The sequence below is a fragment of the Cottoperca gobio genome, chromosome 24 (genome assembly GCF_900634415.1).
Source record: "Cottoperca gobio chromosome 24, fCotGob3.1, whole genome shotgun sequence".
NCBI classification, from domain to species: domain Eukaryota; kingdom Metazoa; phylum Chordata; class Actinopteri; order Perciformes; family Bovichtidae; genus Cottoperca; species Cottoperca gobio.
Genome location: NC_041378.1, coordinates 14,182,525 through 14,209,374, shown reverse-complemented (window position 1 = coordinate 14,209,374; position 26,850 = coordinate 14,182,525). Strand labels below are relative to the sequence as shown.

Genomic DNA, 26,850 nt, shown 5'->3' with positions numbered 1-26,850 from the left:
CAGTATCTCAGGAGAAGATACTACTTTCAATTAAATAACCCCCATAGTGTGAGATTTGCTCCAATAGTTACTGAATCGTGTCACACTCAAATGGAGGCGACTTAAGTTTCAGGCTTACTGCTCTGCTCTTCTATTACAAGCTTTTCTCCAGGCCTGCCACAATCTCACCTACTTTGGACTTATGACATCGTATCATTAATGCCAGTAATCGGATGTGGACACAAACTTTAAAATCACATCTTTGACACTAAAGTAAATCCTTTTTAGACAAATTCCCTTCAAATTAGTACAATCTTAGGAGTACGAAAGCCCTGAGACCCAAGTGATAAAAATAATAATTCTGGTGGTCCATTTTGTGTGTGAAACTTTCTCCATGCACTCTTAACAGAAGGTACATATATTGTGTGTTAGAAAGTTATGTAACATTGCTGTCATGTCTTTCTTTCTGCCAGAAATGTATTTTAATCACCGCAAAATACAAATTCACCTGGAAGAAAACGTGAAAGCTTTTAGACCTATTTTTTTTTTAGAGCTATTTAGAACATGGGAGTAGTGAATTGCAGCCTCTTGTGGCCAGAATGGGTATTACAACAACAAACACCTGATCTGGTTTTCATATATATATAAAAAAAAAAAAAAAAAAAAATCTTTTTTAAGTTATCCTGGCAAAACTTTCCCCCCACCTGTTTGTAAGTATCTCTCAGGGCGCAGAAGAGGAATGAAGTGCGTGTTGTATTTGGAGTCTTTGCTCATGATAGCATACATGTGCATCTGCAGGTCGTCCGAAATAGGTCCACAACTGACCCTCAGAGCTAAATTAAAGCTGTATATGGGGCAGTTCCAGCCAGGTGGTGCCCTCAAGGTCACAGCAGAAAAAAAATGTGCTAACATGTCTGGGGGTGCATGTCGAAATCTTGCTCTTATTTGGAACAGCAGGTGGAGAGGTTAGAATTTAGTTTGTGGTCTTCTCTGGTGGGGAGTTTGCAAGTTGCGCAGGTTTCATCCTCCTTTACAGTCCAAAAACATACAGCTCAGGCTGGAGAATGTATCTGTGTGTATAACTAGGCGTAACAGTCGGGACTTGTCTTTGGTGCTTCCCTGCCTCTTTAATGACCTTGAATAGGAATAAGAGAGTATAGAAAATCGGTCATCTGGGAGCTCAGAAGCAAACTGCGTGAACAATTGGCAGAGCAGATAAATTGGGAGCACCAGCAGTCAGCAGGTCGAGAGTTCAAGGCGTGATGGACAGACTAAGCCAACGTTTGAGCTCAGTGCACACATGTTCTCATTAGCAGTATTGTCATGGTACACTGTAAACCACACACACACACACCAAGTTAACTTTTCTTTACCTGTGCAAAATGAAGTTAAGAAAAACCAGCATTGTACTGTACCATCTGCAGGTCTGAGCTACACACAAACCCACATCTGTTGTAGTCTGTCTTCACTTGCCAAACATCTTTAAAATGGCAGTAAAACTACCTCAAAGAGACAGCATCTGGTCTCTGCAAAAGGACTGCTACCACGTAAATATCCATCTAAAAACACACCCACATATATACATAGAGTACACACAGAGAGAGATGGAAACTGTCCAGCAGTAAGGTCAGTGGGTTGTACTGTATTATTCTTATGTGCTGTTTGTGGTCATAGTTGTTAATCCGGTTGGTGCATTGATTTGACTGGAAATCTTGCTGAAGAGATTAAGACAATGTAAATTCACTGGGGCTGACCTCTGATTTAATTAACTACCATGGATTCAATTGGACTGTAAACGTAGTGGGACATCCCCTGAGTATTTGTGCGTGGATGGATATATTTAGTGGAGAGTGAAGGAGCTGTTTTTCTCTACTTCTCAAAGATTATCTCACCATCTCTAATTCTAATTCTTTTTCTCTCTCGCTACCTCCATTCCTGCTCTTTGCTCTTCCTCCCACACACACGCATATATCAGTATGGATATGAGGGAAAGTTGCAAACTTGCTGTTAAAATTCAAATCCAAAGTGTCAGACCCCACGTAAAAAAAAAAAAAGCAGTCGTGCTTGGTGCCAGCCGCTGAAACTACTCAGGGAGGAATGTTTGCAGATGCGGTTTCTTAAAGGTTCTTGTTTGTCTACTAAAATGTTTTTTTTTTAAAGAAACAAAGTAGACAGTTTTGTGCATGTTCAACAAAAAAATACTTTATTGTGGGGTGAGCTACTTTTTATTTTTTGCACTGCAGACTTGTATCTTGTGGTCCCTGACTCACTCATGGACACTATACACTATACTACTACTTTGACCAGTGGTGCTACCTTGTCTTATCACATGTTGTTGTCAATTACTAAAGTTGCCATATTTGTCAATCAAGAAAATCAACACAAAACCACATCATAGATATAACCCAACAACACAATCCCTAAACAACAGCAGACAGAAGAATAAATGTGTTAAATTGTAAATGTGTCAGACCTCAACCGTACCACTGTTAATTGTCCACTCATAGTTCTTAAAAAAAGGAATGTTTGAATAGTGTCAAGTTGTCTTCTTTTCAATCAATTTGCACTTACTAAACACACTTAAATCATTTGGAGGAGGATTAATTCCATATTTGCTCCGCATAGCTTTTAAATGCCACGCAGTACCAGTGCCTCTATGCTGCAAATCAGTTTATGGATTTATATGTACACTCTTCCCCTCTAAAACCTTTATAGAAAGTGAAAACATGCTGTGAAATGATAAGCAATTCAGAGGCATATCCTTCTTGACAACACAGCTGCACCCTGATAATCCTGTACTTCACTCCCTTTGTTGAGATATTGTGTTAAAAATACGAACAGCTCTCAACAGTTTAGTCCTTTCATTCCTCCATCTTTTCCACCTGGCTGAACCTTCCTTTTTCTATCAAAACTGCCAACATTCTTTTCACCCATTATATTTGTGGATGAAATATCCTTTTGTGACAGATATACTCATGGGATTACATCAATAATGCCATCGTGTGCCCTCTTCTTGAACTGAGGCTTTAGTCTTCATTGTGGGAAATTAAATGTGAACTGTGTTCTTATAGTAGTGGCCGTCTAAAATGTCTGTACGGGCCGTGACAGTGTTCAGGCAGATCCGTACCTGAATAGGCCAAGACTCCAACAACATCTTGATCTTGAGCTCTCTCATGCACAGGCAGAGGCACGCCTAGTGAATGTGAGCTCTGTCCCTTCAGACGAATGGTGTGACCTGTCATTTCCATCTTCTCACCTACTCATTCAAGCTTTTAAAACGGAGATGACATGTAATGGATGCAAATTATTACAGCTACTGCGCCAACTGAAGGATACCGAGCCTACTGCGACTTTAAAGAAAACATGGCATGATATTTTTACATTCTTAATAAGGAGTTATGATGTTTTTTCAACAAGTAGAACATATGGAAAGTGTCTGTGGACATATGGAGACGCTACTTTAAGCTTCTACGCCCACACATGCTTCCCCCCCCCCCTCTCCCATTTTCCTCGGACAAAGATCATTTATGAGGAGTCCATATGCTCATCCACTTATATTCTGATATGCAACCCAGATAACACCTTCTGACTCCCCCTCTCTGATGGCCTCTAACTTGCTGCTGCACAGCTCCCAAAAAACACACTTTTCTTATTCAAGCACACGCACACGCACACGCACGCACACGCACACACAGGTGAACAGAGAATGTGGATGGGTTGAGCCTGGTGAAAGGCGGATAATGTTTCTAACAGGGAGCCTCTCAGATCTGTCAGGGGCAGCAGAGACACCGCCATCCGCTAACACAGATGACAAATGTCCACTGAGCTTTTCCCATTCCACTACTGTCAGCGAGGACTAACGCCTCTTACTGTACGTCTGTGTGAAATGATTCAGTGTCACGCCGGCGTCAAATAAATGACACATGAACGGTCATATCTATTTGCTTTGCTCTGAGCAGATAGGAGTATGCGTCTGCTTTAGTGTGAAAAATTGACATGCCGACGATTAAAGTGCAGCTTTGTATGAAAACTAAAAAACGAATAAAACACAAACACACACACACACTCACTCAGTGACTCACAAGTGTGTGTTCAATAGAGCGCATGCCCATGTTTATCCTCACAGGGCTAACAAACCCACTCAAATGAAATGACCACAGCTTCAGTGTCCTTTTCAGTGTGTGCAGGTTTGTGTGTGAAAGCACACGCATGTGCCTTCTTTTTCTGGTAACACATAATGGATGAGTAAAATACACTCTTGCAAATGGCACTTCATTTGGGTTGAAGAGATGCTTTGCTGTACGGGTTTGTGTGTTTTTTTGAGACTGCACGACTATGTGTGCAGATGAGCCGGGAGAATGGATAGGGGGGATGGAGAGAGATGTAGCGGACGACAGACGCTGACTGCTGCCCTGAGCAACTACTGACAGGTGCAATGTGTTCTCCTCTGAGGCTTTCTTTCAGCATGACTTCATTCAACAAAAAGAAAGAAGCTTTCTTCCGCTCATTTAATACAAAACATATTTGTATGAACGACTGCTGGCTGTATATTAACATAAAACTTTCTGGCTTGTTTCTCAACCCACTGAATTATCTTTGACATCGAGACAAGAGCTAAAAAACTTCTTTATTTCTCCCTCCATGATATAGTGCGCCACTTTTTTATCACTCCTCATGAATCTTGGGAAAACAGAAGATTGCTTCCTTTGAACTGATAGCGTAATTTGTTGGTTCTCTATGCGTCGTATCGCTCGTGCAACCCTTGTGTGTTTATATAATAGCAGCCCAGTGGAAATAAAACGCATTCGACTCGCTGTGGATATGCAGCCGCCGTGGATGAGCGACTGCAGTTCAACTGGCTGCACACATCAGGACTGAGCGCGCTCTGGGACGACAAAGGACACAGATGAGAACGTGGTCCGGAGTTCAGTGGCTTGCATCAGATCCCATCCGCCTCTCTAATACGCCAGTCGCACTACGGCCGATATACAAGCGATTTCCAGTCTTGTGTGAACGTTTGAGCACAGGACCGGGATATGAAAGGTGACATCCTGTGCATTTTAAATCCCTTTATGCGTGTGTATGTGTGTGTGTGTGTGTGTGTGTGTGTGTGTGTGTGTGTGTGTGTGTGTGTGTGTGTGTGTGTGTGTGTGTGTGCATGCGCGTACATTCAGAAATGTATTCATGCGAGTTGGAGAGACAGAGAGACGGAGAAGAAAGCAAAGACTGCACGCTGCATCAATCTCCATTGCCTGGCTACGTCTCCTCAATAGTGCGTATTTGTCACAGGTCATGCCGGTGGCGGCCTACTCATACATTTGGCATTTTGGCTCGCTCTACAACAGGTTTCTGTCACCTCTTTAAGGATGATTGTTGTGACACATAGCTCCTCATCTCGGACAAAAAACACAATTAACCTTTTCTTAAGGTGAAAATGTTCCGTTTTGAACTCGGAGCTTAAAAAGAGAATCACTAGATTAGAAGTGATGGCTGTGGTGAAAGGGTCATTTGCGGTTTTGAAGGTAAATTAAAACATGAAACAGTGAGGGAAACGTTTATATCCCTACACAGCCTTAAAGCATTTTTGTCCTTTGATAATTTTATAATCAGACTACATAATGATAGCATCATTTGTTCTTTTTTTTTCTTTTTAATGAGTGCTGGAGGCAGAGAAAATCTCCTCGTCACATTACCAGAGCAATTGTATAAAATCCTCCAAATAATAACTAATAATTTATAGTACGAGGATATAAGTAATACCTTCAACCATATTAATCTGGCTTTAGAGCCACAAATGTCAGGGCAAGCCATTGTTATTTCTGATGAGTGGACACTAGGTCTTTGCTAATGGAAAGGCTGGCCTTTTTAATCATGAAAACACACCATTTACTGTCCTTTTTAGCGGTTACATTATTTGGCCACTTTCCAAAAAGCCAATTAATCAGCCTCTTTTGTCAGGTTGAGTCACCTGGCAAGATAGGATCCTTTATGAAATATGTTCAAGTGAAGCGTAATGGAGGTCCTATTCATGGTCTTGGCAGGAGACTGGCCTGTTATAATTGGAGCCATGTGTCTGTGGTCGTCCCACAAAAGACTGCTGGATGAAAGGAAGGCAGGTCTGTCCCTATCAGCACCTTCACACAGAGAACATGACCCAGGACTCTTTGCTCATGGATCCAGTTTATTTCAGTCCAAATGTGCAGATTTAGTTCTCAGATGAATGAATTATCATGTTTAGTAAATTAAGGTGTGCATCATTTATTTGAGAAGTATTTAATTATAAATGAATTAGTAGCGTAGCAAGTAACATCTTAAAGCTGCTTGTTCGGTCTGACCAACAGGTCAAAACACAAACGTATTCAATTTGCAATAACACAAAACAAAGAAAAGCAAGAACATTTGCTCAAAAGATGATTTAAGAATAGTTTGACATTTTAGGAAATGCAGATATTCACTGTATTGCTCGGAGTAAAATGCAAAGATCAATAACACACTCATATCTATGCATTAAATTCAAAGCTACAGTTAGGAGATGGTTAGCTTAACCTAGCATGACGACTGGAAACATGGAGTCCAGTCTTCAGGCTAAGCTAACGGTTGCCTGGCAGTAGCTTCATATCTAACAGACAGAAACTGTATGACGATGGTATCAATCCTCATCTCTCAGGAGGAAAGCAAATGAGTTCATTTCCAAAATGTCTGAAACTATTCCTTTAAAGATTGTTAATTATCAGAATTGTTGTAGATTCATTTGTCTATTAAATACTGATTTGAGAAATAATTTATTTGATGTTTCCTTTTCTTCTGAAGTCTCTCTCTCTCTCTCTCTCTCTCTCTCTCTCTCTCGCTATATATATATATATATATATATATATATATATATATATATATATATATATACAAATAGACACAGATAGATATTATAATAGATATACATATACATTATATATATAATACAAATATACACAGATTATATATAGATATATATGTATATACTTACACATGATATATATATATTACAGTATATAATATTAGATATATCATATAACATATACTATATATACACATTATTATACACAGATATATATACATTATATATACAATAATACATATATCACAGATATATATATTACACACATATATATAAATATGACAATCAGTATACATCTCAACACACCAGATAATAGAACACACAGAGCCAGATCGAACAGCATCCCGATATAAGTGTAGGAGATCAGAGAGATATAAGCAGATATTACGATCCTGCACCGACGACGTACAGATATATATATCTTAGAGTAGAGATATATATAGATAGATATTTACAGATATATAGATGAGCGACAGTAGAGATATACCGATAGATAGATAGAGGAGGAGAGAGAGAGATAGATATGACATATAGATACATGACAGATATATATAATAAATACAGGCCTACAATAGATATATATAAATATATAGAATATATAATATATCTACCAGACCCACCTTACTGATATACTAGATAGTATATTATAGACCCCTATATGTACATATAGGTATATATATAGACATATATTATATTACCCCCACTATATATATATATACAAAGTATATATATATCTATATACACAGATAATTAGATATATACCACAGCATACCTCTATATATATCGATACACAGAATACAGACCCATCTATTCCACAGATATACCTACCATACACCCCCCCATATATATATATGACCTACGACACCATAACTACCTATACACAGATATACATACATATATATATATATACCGTATCACCCAACATAGACCCCTCCCACCACAACTATATATTATTATCCTAGTTATACATATATGCGATACCCAGAAACACAAAAATTACCCCAGTAGATATATATCATATAATATATAATATAGAACAGATATTATATACATAGAAAGATATACAAACACATATATAATAGACAACTATAATATATATATATATAGATACAGATATATATACATATGCAATATACATATAACACATATATATATACAATATAGATACATTATACACAATGTATACACTACAAGATATATATAAAATACCCCCCGAACATAGATATGCAACGACTAATAGATATACCACATAGATAGATACATTTATACACACAGACCCAACCAGAATTATGTATATATATACATATATAATATATATATATACACATATACCATATACATCCTATATATACTATATATCCCACACTTATATAACCGATACACATTAACATATATACAGACTGAACTCTATCTATATAGACCTATACAAAGACCATACACTCCCCTCTCCATATATATATATAACATACATATACATATTATAGATAATACGATATACATAAACATATATATATACAGATACATATAATATATATATATATATTCTTACATACATATAGATATAGATATATACATATATATACACAAATATATATGTTATATCTATATATATATATATATATCGAATATATTATATTACATATACCTATAGATATATATACATACACTATATATATATTATATATATATATATCCATCATAGATGACACAAATATAGCCTATATATATATATTACATATATTATATATATATACACATTATATAATATATATATACACACATATAATATACATATTATATATATAATATACCCCCCCGCCACCGACTATCATATACTATACACATATATATATATACTATAGTACAAATATATATCTAGATATAATATATTATAGTATATACCCCTACCACCTAGTATATATATACAATAAATATACATATATTATATATACAGATATATATGATACATATGTATACATACATATGATAATATATCTATATACATACATATATTTATAATACATTATATACATACATATATAAATATGAATAAATACATACATTATCTATATTACATATATATACATACCTAATATATAGATATAATCAGACTATTATATACATACAGAATATAATATATATATATATACAATATACATACATACATATCTATATATTATATAGTAAATATTTAAATTATATATATTATACATATACATCTATATATCTAATATATATTACAGACATATACTATATTATATATGATATATATACATTACATATTATCATATATAGTATTAAACATATACATTATATAATATATATATACATAAAAATCATTAGCTACATACAATATATATCTAATATATTATATATATAAACAGATATATTACCAACAGATATAGATATATATAATATCTCACCCCCCCCAAATATATATATATATTGGTTGTGGTTGGGGGAGAGAAGGAGAGAAGGAGCGACACAGTCAGAAGAGACCGAGAGAGAGATGGAGAGAGCGAGAGATGGGGGGAGAGAAGAGAGGATAGAAGAGAAGAGAGAGACACAGAGAGAGAGAGACACACGAGCGAGAGAGAAGAAGACAGACAGACACACAGAGAGAAGAGAGATGAGAAGAGAGAGGAGAGAACGACAAACAGAGAGAGAGAGAGAGAGACATAGATGTAGAGAGACTATAAACCACGAGAGAGAGAAGACAGAGATAGAGGGACAGGACACACAGAGAGAGAGATGAGATAGAGACATACAAAAAGAGTAGAGAAGAGACGGAGAGAGAGGAGGAGAGAACAACAGAGAGAGAGAGAGAGAGAGACACAACAGAGAGAGAGAGAGAGAGAGAAGAGAGACAGACAGAGAGAGAGAGGAGAGAGAGAGAAGAGAAGACACACAATAGAGAAGTAGAGCATAGAGAAGAGAACACATGAGAGAGAGAGAACAGAAAAAGAGAGAAGAGGAGAGAGAGAGAGAGAATACAGAAGAGAGAGAATAGAGGAGAGAGACACAGAGAGAGAGAGAGAAGGATACACAGAGAGAAATAGAGAGAGAAGAGAGGAACGATACACAAGAGAGAGAGAGAGAGAGAGAGACACAGAGAGAGAGAAAGAGAAAGACACAGAGAGAGAGAGACACAACCAAAGAGAGAGATGAGAGAAAGACACAAAGAGAGAGAAGTATAGAAGAAGACACAAGGAGAGACACAAATATATACAATATATATATATATATTATATACACAGATATATTTATATATATATATATATATACATATATATATTTATATGTTTATATATATATTTATATATATATACATACAGATATATATATATATATCTGTGTGTATATATATACACAGATATATATATATACACACACAGATAGATATGTTTGCATATATATATATTTACATGTTTATATATATATATATATATATATATATATATATATACAGATATATATACACACACATATATATATATATATATATATATATATATATATCAAAATATATATCTGTGTGTATATATATATATATATATATATATATATATATATATATATCTGTGGGTGTGTATATATGTGTATATATATATGTGTATATATATATATATATATATATATATATATATATATATATCTTCACACGCTTGAAATGATATTCAAATCAAAGAAAATGACACAGCTTTCTCTCTTCTTTCACTCAGTGGCTTTGTGTCTCATCGCAAACAATTATTAATGCTCAATGCTCAAAATGTCCGGGACCTGTTTCCTGGTGCCATTGGATGTTAGTGACAGCATAGCGGAGAGAGAAAATTGCATATTATTTACCCGGCGCCTTCAATATGCCACTTTTCCACTCTATAGCCTGCAGTTTACAACCCACAGCACATGCACAGACACAAAAAACGCACAAAGAACGCACAAAGACACACATTTGAATGCGCTCAGTTGAATGCAAATGCACATAAATTTCGCTCAGGACTTAAAGCCCCCCCCCCCCCTCCGCCTGAGATTTTCAGCAGTGCTATGACATTCTGCCCTGACATGTCATTAAAAAGTATCACAGGTTCTGGGAGAGTGATTTTCGCTGCTCTCTGCCTCCAAACGGGCAGTGGGGACGGCGGCAAGGCAGGGTGGGAATGATGAGCTGGTGCTGGACGGACCATGCGTGTAAACTCAGCCCTCTGGGCCACATAACCTTTTCCTGTGGCATGATGGAAGCAGACTATTCTCTCTGCACTCCTCCCCTGTCCTCTCTGCAGGCCCAGGGCTTGCTAGTTGTTTTTTCAGTCACACATGGGCAGGAGATTTGAGCTTGACCGAGAGCTCAATCACATCTCCCCTGCCTGGATGTCATGGCTGTGCACAGGCACAAACTGTTGGATATGAGATTAGAACACAGGGGCTTTTATTTCTCCATTCCCCATTTCTTCATTTCTCACGATCTCTTTCTCTTTTCTCAAATCAATCTGTCTGTCTGTCTCGCTCTGCTTCTTTCTCTCACTCTAATTCTCCTCCAACCCCTCCTTCTTTTCTCCCTCTCTCTCTCTTCAGAGACAGGGTGACCCGGGTGTCTCGTATCAGGAACCAGTGCAGTGGGTTGTTCAGACAACCGGGAAAATGTTTCATTTCTCTTTTCTTCTACTTCATCTGAGTAACTCACCTCTGTACCTCTCCATTAGAGTGTGAGATTGCAGGAGTCCGCCAGACTGAGCTGGCTGGTGGTTTTCCATGCAGATGACAGGGGTCGCATGTTCTCCTAAAAACTGTGCATCGGCCTCGTTGTGGCTACTAATTTGCAGAAATGCCAAGTCTAATTTCCAATCAATCACCTTGGATTTCTTTAGTCACCATGTCATAAAAGCTCATTCCATACCATTTATTTTTTGACACCTATAGAAACAACTAACAAGCATCACCACCTGCTTCCAATGGCTTGTGCTTTGTGTTGCACACAATCATATAAAAACCTCCACTACAAAACACCCAGTAGGCCTGATGGATTTCACCATAATCTCAGAGTGCCACATTTTAAAAGATAAATGCTAAATGTTTAATCCAAAAGGTAAAAAAAATAAAATCTAATATTGACGTTGTGCCTCATAAAAGTGGATGCCAATAAAGTAACATTGATTGCCGAGGTGTGCGCCAAATATGATCCAGCTGATCTAAGGCAGTTCCCCCTCGTGCTGGTTTGAAGAGAAGACATTACTCTGAATAAACGACTCCTCCAGTGATGGAGCGGTGTAATTTATCTGATAATAATCTCATCTTCATTTTTAAACAGTGATAAAATACTTAAAAATCATCTTTAAATTCATAGGTTCTGTGACTGAATCCATAAAAATCTCATGACATGAGGTTTTTACCCACAGGATGGATATCTGTCTGCAGTGCAGTCCATTTACCTTTTCATGAACGTGGACTCTCTGACCTCGAGGCTTATCGATTCCATGTTTGACCTGCTGTACCTCAGTGTCAATACCTCTCTGGGGGATACAACCTGATTATGATTAACAACGTCTAGGAATAAATCACAGACAAAAGACTGCTGCTGTCTGTGTTTTTGTTGTGTGTTTTTTCATACGGTACTTTGTCTCACAAACAAATGAAGTGCAACTAAGAATAGAGCACATTCTGAGGGCAAAGCACTCCTGGGATTATGAACAACTGCTGTGTTAGGCTGCACCTGACGCACAAAAGTTGATGAACACTACCAAGAGAGAACAAGGAGTCACTTTACATAGTTTTTCATGCTGGGTAAGTCTCGGAGCAGACGGGGATAGTGGATAGAAACAAACTAATGCGGCTCTGCAGACATACTGTACAGTATGTTTACTGTCAGTTTTATCTCGCTTCACACACAGTGGCATGCTCATATTTGGTGAAATGCACCGTAGTGTCAGCCACACACAAACACACTCATCAGCTCCCTGTTTAATACCTGCACTCTGGAGTTGGGGTCTCGTTTGATCCACTTGATGACCGTCTCGTAGACCAGCTCCTCAGCCTTGGTGTTGAGGCTGTCGTTGGACAGGTAGGCCACCAGATCCTCCTTAGACACGCTCAAAATCTCCTCCTGTCCTGCCACCTGAAAAGTTATGAAAGAAACTATTTAAACTTTTTAATTAGTGAACTTTAACGTTTCACGTCCTTTAATGCTTCATAAACTGTTCCTGATGAATAGCTGAATCCAGCACAGCAGTTGAAGGTTAACTACAAAGATTATTTCTGTGTTTTCTTATTTGATGGCTAGTGAATAAACCTGCTGTGGCATCAGAGATGAAGATGAAAAGTACCATATTTTCCAACCCTAAAGTGCAGCAAAACAATTTTCTGTCCTATGTGATTCTGTGTGATTCTCCCGCTGCTCCAAGGAAGCGGAGATCTCTTTGAATTTCTCTTGTGCTGTTTTTTTTCCCATTAGGGTTATTAAGCAGCTTATTCAGAATTTTAATAGGCAGAAATATTAACTGGTAACTGGTCAAAAATGTTAATACTCGAGTACAGTCAAGTCATTTATAAATGTATTGATTGCTATGGGTATTAACTTAATTAGATTTTATTGCTAATAGTTTTATTTGCCGTTATTCTTTCTGATCTAGCGTGTACCTTCCACAGGAATCAATGAACAGACTTGATAGTACAAGGGATAAGTCTCTACTCACCTCCGGGAAGTTCTGCAGTGCAAAAGCTTTGGCCATGTTATGGAGCTCCGTGCAAGTCATGGCTTCAGCCATCGCCAGCACTCCCAGACAATTAGCTGCAGTCAACTGCTTTTCTGGAGTCGATGAACAGCAGACAGACAGAGAAACCAAAACAAGACAGAAGCAGAGACACAGGCAGGTTGATTAAGACAGAGAAAAAAAACATAATTCAGACATCCTTAAAAAGATCACAGACGTAGAAAGCAGAGACAGAAAAAGCGGCTGCGGTATAGCTCAGATCGTGTATATCTCCCTGAGACTAAGGGAGAACAAGTATAATAACTCAAAACAGCTCCGGGGACAAACAACGAGGGGAATCGATCGCTCACAGCCCAGGCAGGAGGTGGAGGATAGCAGGGAGCGGGATTTGGGATTAGCTGGACCACTTTAAAGAACTCCTGTCAGATCTCAGGGAAGGACACACACACACACACCCCAACACAAGGATATATGAAACTACCCTTATAGCCAAGCTAACGGGGAGAAGGCTTATACTACCGCCTGCGATCTCTTGTAAGGGTGCAACATTCAAGGTGGTGTGTCTGTAATTTTAGTTTGTTAACACACATTGCCATTTATCACAAGAGAGGGGAACGTGTTGGCAGTGTAGCGCACCAACCCACACACACACACACAAACAGGCCAGCATGTGGATCCACTGGGTCAGTGGCCACTGAAAGAGGCCTGATTAAATAATGGCCATCAAAAGGGAAACAATGCCAGACCTTATCACTGAAGACAGAGTCTTTCCTTAACAACTATCAGGCATGATTTCCCACTGAGTAGAAGGCTGACTTAGTTTTTATTTTGTTGAATCTTAAGTTCTGTGAATAAAAGTGGTATAAGTAGGTCAAGGAGATGCTATTTCTCCTCCGTGTATTTGTTACAAACTTCAATAATATCTGACACAGTATCAATTTCTCCTTCCTCAAGGACACACGCTTGCGCCTGTATTTTCTCCCCTTCTAATGTGCTGAAATGTCATGAATCTTGTCGAGGCAGAATGGACTGACGTCTCACTGGCAATGCAATCAACAAATGGTTTCCCTGTCCCCCCCCCCCACCCCACCCCCGTTTTTTTTACCCAAATAGAGAAAAACAAATCAATAACGTGGGCTGCTGGTTCTCTTTTACTTTCTCTTCACTCCTTTCCTGCCGTTGACCTTTGTGCTAACATGCACTTCCCTTGTGTTACCGACACTCAAAACAATTTATTAAATGGAATGCAAAGCCTGACATTTGCAGCTTTTTGGTCGCCTCTTTGGTTGGTTACCCACTAAAATCTGGAACATGCCATTTGCTTGTCATGTGACCCCTTGGGCTCCTAAAGGCCCCTCCCCTCCTTTACGGCACTCTCCATACCTTGTCTAAGTATCAATCTGTTTTGCTATTTTTCGATTCTCTCGCGGTTCGGGCCAGAGGATTTGACATTTAAGTGACAATTGTTCCTTGACCTTTTTATAAATCTGCCCCTGTGCTTGGTCTTTCCCTTTGGGACGAGATCAGAGGCACCGTGCCCAACTGAGAGCGTTAGCAGGCAGAATTCTTGCACGACTGCGGTCTTTGGAAACATGACAAACAGGTTCGTGATGTGCCAGAATACTAACACACACACACACACACACACACACACACACACACACACACACACACACACACACACACACACACACACACACACACACACACACACACACACACACACACACACACACACCATCCTGTCTTCTGAGATGTTCCTACCTAGGAAGGAGACACAGACTTTACAGAAGGTGTTGAACTGGAACTTGTTGGCAGCCTCCAGCAGCGTCTTGGCGTTGGCAGAGTCGATGACCAGGGATCCCGTGTAGACGAACTCTAGCAGCAGCTCCAGCACGTCGGCACTGATGTTGCTCATGTTCAGCTCCAACGTCTCCCCACTTCTCGTCTCCCCCGATGACCTGATCAACCAATCACGGCAGAGACGGGAGAGTTAGAGATATTGTGAGAGGAAAAATGATTAAAATATATATTTTTAAAAGGGTAGGGACACAGATACGCGTATGCTACACACAACACCCATAACACACCTGGGTCAGTACGAGAGTGGGGAGAAAATAAGAGAATCATTACACATAAGATAACAACATAAAGTGGGAAAAGGGACAGAAACAGAACTTTGGATGGTTTCTACTTTTCTATGGGGCTAGCAGATTTGCAACTATATTGCTGCATCTGAAACAAAATGTCCTCTCTGAACAAAGATTAGGTAAACAAGTTATTGCTTTGTTTCAACAGGCATGCTTATCACATGTGTTTTCATGTATGCATAGTTTTTAGAGGTGGACATGCATACATGGCAGGGTACATTATGAGCTATCAGACAGAAAACAGAGAGAAAGAAAGAGACGGCACAGTTCATACACGGACATGAGACAGAATGTAAGGTCTGCTGGTTAAAGCATGTGGTGCTGGAGAGCTCTCACTGCGTTGTTGGTGAGCGTATCAAAAGCAGAGTATCCACTCCTACTGCCGTGGTGTAAGAAGCGCCAGGGAGTGCTTGGATGAGCAAATTAAATAGAATATGATATCCCTGCGTAATGTAGAGCCTGAGATGTGCGAGGATTGGAAGGCGGCTTTCAGCCACGTTGTGACTTCAACGGGATCAAATGGCAGAGATTAGTTCACATGCAGGATCCCACCGGAGAGGTATGAGAGCGTCACATAACACCTCACCACCCATGTCTAATGTCCCATGTGAAACAATAATCCACTCAAGGGCAAAATAAATGGATCAAAGCACTGCAGAACAAATTCCCCCACTACAACGTCTCTCTTCCATCAACAATATGAAAAGTAACCTACATTAAGATGGATGGAGGCTGTTTGCTTGTGTCACTCATAGTAGCACAATGATCTCTCTGTTTGTGTGTGTGTGTGTGTGTGTGTGTGTGTGTGTGTGTGTGTGCGTGTGTGTGCGTGCGTGTGCGTGCGTGTGTGTGTGTACGTTTGTCTCTTTTCCTTTTCTGTTGGAGCCAGATTGTTGGACGAGAAATCATGTCAAACAGTCAGCTTTTAGTGGGACACAGACAGCAAAACAAACAAGACGAGACAGGTAGGCGAAATGGTTAGCGTGAAAACGAGAGAAGACAGGTTGAGGGGGGGTCGATGAGGAGGAAGCAAAAGGAAGGGAGGCAGGGCAAGACGGTTCTTCCACAGGGAGCCAGCAGCCATCCTTCTGAGGGAGGGGTTGGGTTGTTCCATGACTGTGCCTTGGTCTTTTAAATAAGAGATATCCCCGCCCACCCCCAAAAAAAAAATCCACCATCACACCTAAACAGAGCCTTTGTCCCCGCTGCAATAATCATCAGTAGCCTGTAGTGTATGAACTGAGACATTAGTCGTCATTTAAAGCGTACTCAGGAGGTGAGAGGGGAGAAGGACATCCAAAAATAAAATGAAAAGACAATGGCATTTGTCTCTGGATGGACATTGGCTGGAAAAACCAAAGTAGTTACTCATTTTCCTCCTGCAAAGCAAAAAGCCACATAGTGTTATTGCCCTTTTTCCGCACAAAGCCCTGCAGTGGGGGCAGGTAGTAAGACAGAAAGAAGGGAAGGGGAGTGTCGTTCAGGGATAAAGTGATGGAGGGAGGGAGGTGGGGAAGAAAGAGGGGGGGGGGGGGAGACTAAAAATAAAAGAAGAGCATGCTCATCAACCTGCTTAATTAGTGCAATAGGAACCAGCTCGAGTGGCAGTTTGTTTTGTCTGAGCACTTATGTTATGGAAATGACTTTTCCCGGAGCTTCTAAAAAGAGGTGGATATTTATGCTGCGTCTGATTGCAGACTTGAATTTAAATAGTGAAAGCGGGAGTTAGGGAGGACAGGAGAGACAGAGGAGGAGCGATAGGGCGAGGAGGGGGAAAAAAGATGGGCACACTCAGGCAAAGAAATTTGTTTGTGAAAAATGCACCACTTATTCAAGAGGAAGTCTTAAAATCAGCAGAGACTGTCAAAATGGTGGTGAGCAGAGGCGGAGCGGGAAGAGGGGAGCTGCACGCACACACACCTCCTAATACATCCTTCAACCTAAAAAAAAACATTTTTACAGAGAATACATTTAGCTTTTCCTTACAAGACCATCTATTCTGTGGAAGTACATACACTACCAAGATATGTTAAGATAGAAGCTTATTCAAATGCAAAGCCTACACTGCCTGAGCTAAAAATGGCTTTCATTTACATGCTCTGTCACTACATAAATCAGGAATAAATTATAAAAATAAACAATAATGCTGAAGCTTTTTCAAGGTAGGGATTCATGTTTTGCCTGTGTTTGCTTTGTGGTAATGAGGCCATGGTATTTTTTATGTGGAACAAGTCCAGGTTGTGCTCTGAAGGACAAAAAGGACAGAGAGGTGGAGAGTTTAAAAGCCCAAACCTCTGTCCATGTGTGAACACAGGGGAAGTTGATATGATATTCTGAGAATCATACAGACATTGGGCCTCATGCAAGAACCATTCATACGAACATACAAACGATTAAGAGAACGTGTCACATTCACATTTCTGGTAGTAAGGATTATAATTATTTTGTATATGCAAATGAGATTCACGAGTGATGCAGACGAGTCAGGAACAGATATGTCTTTTTTCACAAGGGTTTGATTTATAATTTTTTCTAATGCATTAATGATTGAATTTTGGAGATTTAATGTCTCCAAAATCAACTGAAATAAGTGCAAAAGTTGTATCATGTTAAGAATATAATGGCCTGATAATTTACTGAGAGGTTCGACAATGATTTCTCATGACACGCAGTTGGAATCTGTCTTAATATTTTAAAGATTTCTGACAATGCCTAATTTGTTATCTGCTGATTTCTGACAGCAGGACGTGAAGCTCTGCAGTGTGAAGTTCTTATTTTTACTCTCGGGTAACATCTTGTGAATGAAACTTGAAACATGCTAATGATCAAATCTCACAAAAGTGCACCTTTGAACAGGAAAACAGCAATTTACAGTCCAGAGTTAGGAAGTGAGGAAGACGTGGAACATTCTGATGAGTAAACCTCACAGGAAAGAAGTAAGAGATTTAGGATAATGCCAAAATGTTCTTGCATGAGGCTCATTGTTACTGGAAAGAACCACTGTAGTTGTAATGTTTCAATGCAGTGAGCAGTACTGCACTAACAAAAGGGAATTCACATCCGTTTTACAGTATAGGGTTAGCGGTAATCATAGGCACAATTATCTCAAAACGTGGACAAAATGAATCCTAAACTTTGGCTTGATATGAATAGAAGTGAGAGTAATTTGGGTGGACTAGACCTTTAACAAACAGCCAGGCAGAACAATGTTGCTAATTGAAATTTAAGGGGAGTATTCCAGTGTCCTGTCTTCCCCTCAGGCTGAATGGAGCCGCAGAGGGCTGAACAGTGCACTCAGGGCTCAGCTGCAGTGTTCACACAGGGCCGACACTGTAATGGGCTTTAACACAGCTCTCTGCCCATCTCATAGTCATAACACTCTCTGACTCACAAGCATAGAACACTCATGGGTCGACAGAGGGGGAAGAAGGGAAGAGAAACAAATGGCACGAAAGCGTGTATCAGGACTGCTCAAAGATTCTGGAGCTTTTTACATTACAGTGGTGCAGGAGATGCAGTGGCCATAAATTAAATGCCTGCAAAGAACACTTATTGGAAAATCCTGAGGGGTATGAAATGGAATTACCCGCGATGATCTGTCTCCCTGCTTGGTGCATCAGCCTTTAAAAGTGTAGGGTAATAGGTTTTTGAGTTCGGAGGAGACGTGTGCGCACATTTTGGAGCGGCATTACATCCTTCAGGTATCATGGGGTAAGATGGCAGGTTGAATGAACACCTACGGTAGAGAAGGCCTGAATACTTGAGGTGGAGGAGGGGATATTGTTGAAAACACCATTTTAAAATTGTGCCTGATGTGGAGTCTGAGGAGTATCTCCCTGTAAGAACATTTACACATTTCTCAAGCAAATTTTCATAGTTACTTTCGTAATTGGCTTTCTGCTTATTAAGCCTTTAATTTCTTAAACGAGCCATTGGCTTGGTGTGTGTGTGTGTGTGTTTGTGTGTGTAGGCCAAGGAACTCACATATCTTCTTTCTCTCTGACTAATGGCAGCTTGCCTGGATAATACAAGAATTACATCCTTGCATCCCAAGCGCACACACACTAACGCATGCATGCAGTAAAACGCATACACACGCTTAATGTCAAGTACATTAACACACGCATTCATTTCCCCGATTTTAAGCACGTACTGTACACACTCACACACACACACACACACACTCTCACACACATACAAGTGTGGTGGTTTATAGCGAGCTGACAAGGGGGTCTGAAAGGCAGTAAATGCCTCCTAAATGACATGGGCAAGGGAAGGTGGGAGGGGTGCAGAGCATATAAGGAGATGAAGTCTCTCGCCCTCTCCTATTTGGCCTCATAAAAGATGTGGACAGTGGCAAGCGAGCCACGTGTTGCCTCAGCATAATTCCAGCTGCACTGAAACAGTGACCTGAGCTGCACATGGGAGGCCGTAACTCAATGACTGACAGGCCTTTGGCTCTCTCCGCTTCTCTCTGACCGAGCTTGTTACACCGCCTGGCTGCAAACGCCTCACAGCTATGAACAAAATGCTCTACTCTCTCTCTCTCTCTCTCTCTCCATACTCTGTGCCTGATCTCACTTTCTTTCTCATTTGTTTTTGCTCCCTTTCTGTCCTTCTCTTGTCAACTTATCACTAATGTCCTCTTCTCACACAGCTCTATTTCCATAAAGTCAAGTCGCCACATGCCTTGTAGAATCAACAGCAGTCACTGTTGACAGTGTCGTGTTAGCATAATGCTGATGATCTGGACTTCACTACATCCAACCCAAGACGTCTTACAAAATAAACAATTAGTGTATCAAATTCATTAGGTATTCTCCTGTCAAATGAGCAGATTTCTATTTTACACATTATCTCGTGAAAAATGACAGTGTTATGTCAATAAATCTAAGTAGTTTTAACAATTAATTAGCCAATTAATGAGAATTTGCTCCATTAAACTGTCAAATTAAACAAGAAAAATCGGACGATTTAGGCAGCAGCAGGCATGAGGACGAACTTGATGTAAATTCAGCCAGCTCCTCTGGGAGCCCCGGTGCCTTTCAGGGGCCCCCGTCTTTGCACATAAATGATCTGGCTTCGTCATGGATAAGAGGAGCAGACGAGACAATCTGATAGACAGGCTGACCAGCATGGGGGCTTCAGTTCACTCCAAAGTCACTTCAGTCTCTCAGGAAGCTTCTCTGCTATTGTCAAGGTTAAAAGAAGCTTCAGTCTCTTTTTTATTCATGGTGTGTAAACGAGTGTAGCTGTCATGGAGATGAGTGGCCCAAGTACAGACGAGGCTTTTCTACCTCTGTTCTCTCTCTGGTCTTCCTCACTCTATTCCCATTCAGGAGGAAACAAGTGTATCGCTGGTGAGCGAGGAGGCCGAGGCTGCTGATAAGCAGCTCTCAGCTCTGTGATGAGCTCGCAGTGGAGGCGGCGTGGCTGCGGGGCAAAGTGGCAAACTTCCCTAAGGCATTCCGGCTACCGCTAGCGATTGTGTGTGTGCTTTCTGTTTGTCTTTGCTCGCCACTTCATCCCTAGCCATGCAAGCGAGAACAAACACACACTCACACACACACACACAACACCAAGGCAGCAAAACAACTTTGGGTCCAGGGGACTCTCAATCAAGCCGAAAACACCTGAAAGGATTTGAAGTAAGGATGAGGACATTAGGGAATTATGGTATTCCCTCCCAGGAAAACAAGGCAGATGAAAAAAAAAAAAAAGACATACTTGCGCCCACAGACTACACAGTCAAACACGTGCATGTGCACACACATCTAGGGACACTAAAAAGGTCTGTAGCTGACACACACACACTAGTGTGCAGACAGGCACCGACAAAAACAAAACAACCCATGAAGACAAAAAAATATGTATGAAGGGCAGAATACTAGGGGAATATTTAGATCCACATCAACTGAATACATTAGTGAAGGGTGGTGTTAACCTATGAAAGTGTAAGTTCAGTAAGCTGTCTCAGATGTGGTTTTGTTTTGTCTTTTGATTACGACTCTGAAATGTCTTTTTTATTACACTAAGCAATATTTATTAGCATATGAAAAGGCTGTTTTGGAGCAAAAACTCACAAATTAGCAACAGAAAAATATGGTAGCTTGGGAGACAAAAATCCTTCTGCCCACTGAGGACAGCTATTGCAAATTACCACCCAAAGTGTATAATGTATGATTCTTTTGTTTTGGCCCTTTGGTGAGTTTTAAAACATCCCCAGTCATGGAACATTTTCACTGCTCATTAAAATGGAAATGTGGTTAAATTGCCCTACATGGGGAGGAAAGGTAATGACGAGGGTTGACCTTTTTTCTCCATTTTCAGATACATTCAATTGAGCGGGAAGAGGAAGGAATGGCTGCTGGCCCTGTGTTAGGAACCAAAGTCTTCACACACCTGCAAGAGAGAGAGGGGAAGGGAAAAAAAAGAAAAGCGACACAAATGCGCCCTATGAAAAGAACAGATTGGATCAACAGCTGGTGGGAGGGAAAGCGAAGGCAAACCTTTTCACCAGGTCCTTGAAATACAAGCTGCAGGAAGCTAGAACATTTTGGTGGACTTCAAACTCTTTGCCTTCAACAATAATTTTCAGGTCTGTAAACTCTTTCGCTCTGCGCTGTTGGTTCAACTCCTTCAACATCTCTGTAGAACAAGAAAAAGAAACAGACAATGCCACATTTGGGTTTAGAAATGTTCTCTTCCATACAAACATGAGCAACAATAGCATGACAACAAAGAAGCAGAACAACATATGGAAAAGTGCAGATTGTAGAACACAATATTGCTGGCCAGTCTTAAGAAACAATGTTCATTATATGATAGAGAAGAAGTGACATGTTCAGATTTGATCAAACATTTCAGCAAAGGCAAAATGAGCTGTGTAAATACATATGTAGCAGAAAAGGGTGCATGCAAAAAAGGAATTAGTTAGCTATCGTGTTCTACACTCTAGGAGGAATATGCAATACCCAGTGGATAACATAGAACTAGCAGTGAGATAAAACTAGGATTATTGTGAGAAAAGACACTTGTTTAGCTGTATTTGACTTTACACTGCAGAACTTCAATGAAAGCTGAATGAGATTAAAAAGCGGCTAAAAGCGATGTGGGCTGAAAACAGACACACTATCAATGCATTATTCATATTGAAATAAAATTCTTTGGCTTCTCACAAGTGCCCTATTCGGCGAAGAGTTGACCTTCAAATGTCGCTCAATGAGAAAACAACTGCTTATCCCCAAATCCCAACACCCGCCTCTCTCTCTCTTACAAAAATACCCGCCACCCGCCCTCGTCTTCCTCTCTGAAAAGAAAATAAAAATATGGAAAAACAGGGACGAAACGCAATCTGAGAAAACATGCTCAGAGCAAACCAATGTGCTGTTGAAGGCCACAGTACACATTGAGAGTTTTGATGTAATGTATTCGCAAGATGTTAGGCCTGGCCTTACTGTAGCAGTAGGTCAGGGGCGCTTGTTTCTCAGAGTCTTAATGAGACACAATGAGGGGATGCTGAAAGTAAAAATCAGCGGGAGACTATCAACTTATTCCAAGGCTTTAGGAGGGATAACCAACAGCGCAGCTTTGTTAATCTCCTATAGATAATTCCACTAAAAGAGAACGCTAAGAAAATCAAATAATAATCTCCAGACAGTGTGGAACATTATGAGGGAGCTTCCATACAGTGGTCTAAGCCTTCACAGAGACTGCAGGCTGTCAGGTATCGTAAACAGCTATTTGGCACAAAGTGCAGTCTGCGTTGACTAAAGGCACATATTGCATGCTGGGTAAAGATAAAACAGCAGCCACAGTATGAGCTGCTTAATGATTTCGGTACTGGAAGAAAGGTGGCAAATCCTTTTGATCAGCACATTTATTTTTTCATCAATCTCGACGCTACTTTCACAGTTCTTGCTTAAACATGGCAATCTGAAACAGTGTCAATGCTGACTCATTTGTTGTCAGTAATGTGCAACAAGTGAGGTGTGGGTGTGTGTGTGTGTGTGTGTGTGTGTGTGTGTGTGTGTGTGTGTGTGTGTGTGTGAGTGCGTTTGTGTGAATGGATATGTGCTTTACACAGCAGTGTAGCCATTAAATGGTGGAAACTGATTAGACTTGTGATTGTATTGGCGACACCCGAGCTGAAAGAAAGGAGTTTGTCTTTATCATCCTGAAAGAGGTCTGTGTTCACGCCAGACTCAGAGCAGGGATTTAATTAACCTGGAATGACACTTGCCCCTCTATTTGGCTGAAATGTCCACTCATTTAGCTCCTTCCATTCTCCTGACTGACACTGGGGGCTCGGCTCTGAATTCATTTTGTAGCTGAAATTATACAGTATAAAGACACATGACAAATAAGGTGCAATTCAGAAGCGCACTTTGTTAAAAGCCTTTTCTCTGAGCGCCGTATCCTTCAGATTTCTCGCATCACGAAATTAATGGCCAGAAAGAAAATGACCTGGTTATTAAACATGCTGAATACCAAATGGGGAGAAAAATAATAATAGATGTAATTTTGGACAATATGTACTGCTGTTGTTTGGCTAGATGCACAGCTGCAATGTTAGAGTGAGCCACACACACGCAACCGCAAAGCTTGGCATTTGCCTCGTCTTTCATCCATCTCTCTCCACCCTCTACATTCCACTCTACTGCTGCCTGTCAGTCGGCCAGCTATCTGATTACTGTGTGGGCATGGACTGTGAATAGTGAATACACAGTAGTTTTGAGTTTGCATTAGTGAATCTCCAGCGACCGATATGGCTCTCACCTCCAATCAGCCACACCGCATACCATCCATTTGCCCCGTGAATAGAGAAAGTGAGAGGGGGAGACAAGAGAACTCCACTTGTCAACAAACAATGGCCGCCTCCCTCGGAGCCGTGCAGACACACCTGAATGCATGATGGAAAAGCTAATTATGGCTTCTTGGGGGTGTGTCGGTGAGCGCCCTAGAACAACTCATCACCACCCGGGACCATGAAACCGCACATGACGTCCCCATTTTCAGGTTCGGCATGGAGTGTGGGGAGGCACAGCCATGTTCAATGGGACCACAGCGGCTTTAAAACACCAAACGTCTCAATACCGTTGAATGAGTAATCTCTTGAGGACCGTCTAGTTCTGCCAAAGACGGATAAAGTAGTGGTAAGGTTTGTTTTGTGGGAAGTATACAGACATTCGAGAGTATGCCATGGACTGCAAATAGTGATGAAATGTGCTAGGGTAGTTTCCTGCCCCTAAGCCATTCACTACTATAATAACGCTCCACGCTGGCTCTCATGATTGGTTGACACATTGCACAGGGAGTATGAAACCAGTGCTATCTCTGCTGCTCAGCCTAGTAACTCTACGGTCTAACATCTGAGCCAATGGGGTCCCCGGGTGCGATATCCAGTAACCTATCAGCGTGCGCCATGCCCCCCCTACCGTAAGGTGTGGCAAGTCGCCCCCTCAGCTGTGATAGGCTGCTGCAAAAGGGCGACGCAGCACACCATTGGTTGCTGACCTTGGAGCCATTTTAAGGTTCTACATGTATGTTACATGCGCCACCATTTTGTGTTGACAAAAAAAAATCTAAACTTTAAGATCCATCTTTATGAGCTCATAATATTTTCTGTATTTTCTTTTTTGTAAGTCGCCAACTTGCCAGAGCTGCTGTGAGCAGTATGTGAAGACGTCCAAGGTAAAAGTGATAAAGAAATGTCTACATTAAAGTTTAACACGTTGTTACAAAGCAGTCATTATATCATTACGTGACATCTTCTGTGCCTTTGTGACAACGAACCATCTTAGAATTTTTATTTACACTTTCTGATAGAATTTTTTTCAAATGGTTTCCTAAATATAAAATTACATTTATAAATTACTGGCACATTGTATTGAAGTTTCAGATATTTCGCTCTTAAATTCTTATCATCATAATGTATCTTTTTCCAAATGTTTAGATTTCAATTCAACATATAATAGTCCACATATCTCTATCCAATTGGATGGCATTCTTTGTTGCGCAGCGGACGGCGTGCTGATGTGTTCGTTCTGACCTTCTTATTCTCGTTTCAATTTTCAACAATCAATTCCCACAGACACTCGTAGCTTAATTACCCAGAACAAACCATTCCAGCTGATCAATAATTCAATGTACAACTCTGCCATAATGGGTTTTCTTATGCTTGCAGGACACAGTTTTTTTTTTTACTGAATCGGACCATGATCATTTTCCACACCGCATATGAAAATGAAATGAAATTACTTTTTATCTTCAAAGCGACTCGATGAAAAAGCTGTAAAGCGGTTCTTTTACTAATATTTTCTGAAAATGTGTTCCACTCCATGAGAAGGAAAAAAATCCTTCAAAATAATGTCAATGAATACAAATGAATCAAATTAGATGACGTACTTTAAAAAATGTAATATTAGTTTTTCTTTACTGATGATTTTTTTGTAAAACATCCTGTTTGTATTTAATATATTAATATATTTTTTTATAACCAATTCACATTACATTTTTATGAATAATCTGAAATAAATACATTTCTCTCCAATTATATTATTGTAAATGTGTTTATTAGAAGTAATGACATGATCGAAAAAATTATAATTAATAATTGAAATTGATTATTTATAGAATCACATAAAAATGTGAAATATCATTCAATATTAACCTTTTTTATGTAACAATTTCCTCAAGCAATATATTAAACTGACATTTGTTTGCACATAATCTCGCACAAATTGACAATTCACGTGATTAATTTGACCCTACTTTCAATTAAATAAGGTTTCATTTTGAAAAATTAAACGAAAGCAGATTTTAATGACAAAATAAATCTACTTTTTTGCTCTTTGAAATCAGCAGAAACAGGCAGTTGCAGGACTGCAACAGATTGTCTGATCAAAAGAGGCTTCCCTGTACAAAAGCCTTTTGATAAGTAGGGACTTTGAGAAATTCCATGCCAAAGAGGAACTTGCAACAGAATAGGAAGAGCTGTCCGAGAGCGTGATTCATAGTTAATGCACACAAAAGAACACTTTCCGAGAAAAAACTTTTTCAGTGTTGGGTTCCCCAAAAAGATATATATCCCCCCCCCCCCCCGCAGAGAACAAAGGGCCTGAAACTCCACAGTACAACACTCTGT

At 39.8% G+C, this 26,850-nt stretch overlaps 1 protein-coding gene across 1 annotated transcript in view; it reads right to left on the bottom strand.

Moving 5' to 3' along the window:
• klhl29 (kelch like family member 29) overlaps positions 1–26,850 on the bottom strand; it is a 199,232-nt gene that overhangs the window by 51,621 nt on the left and 120,761 nt on the right. The window contains 4 exon segments of the mRNA XM_029462893.1: positions 12,813–12,959; positions 13,537–13,649; positions 15,319–15,515; positions 22,214–22,352. Coding sequence (XP_029318753.1) covers positions 12,813–12,959; positions 13,537–13,649; positions 15,319–15,515; positions 22,214–22,352 — 596 coding nt within the window.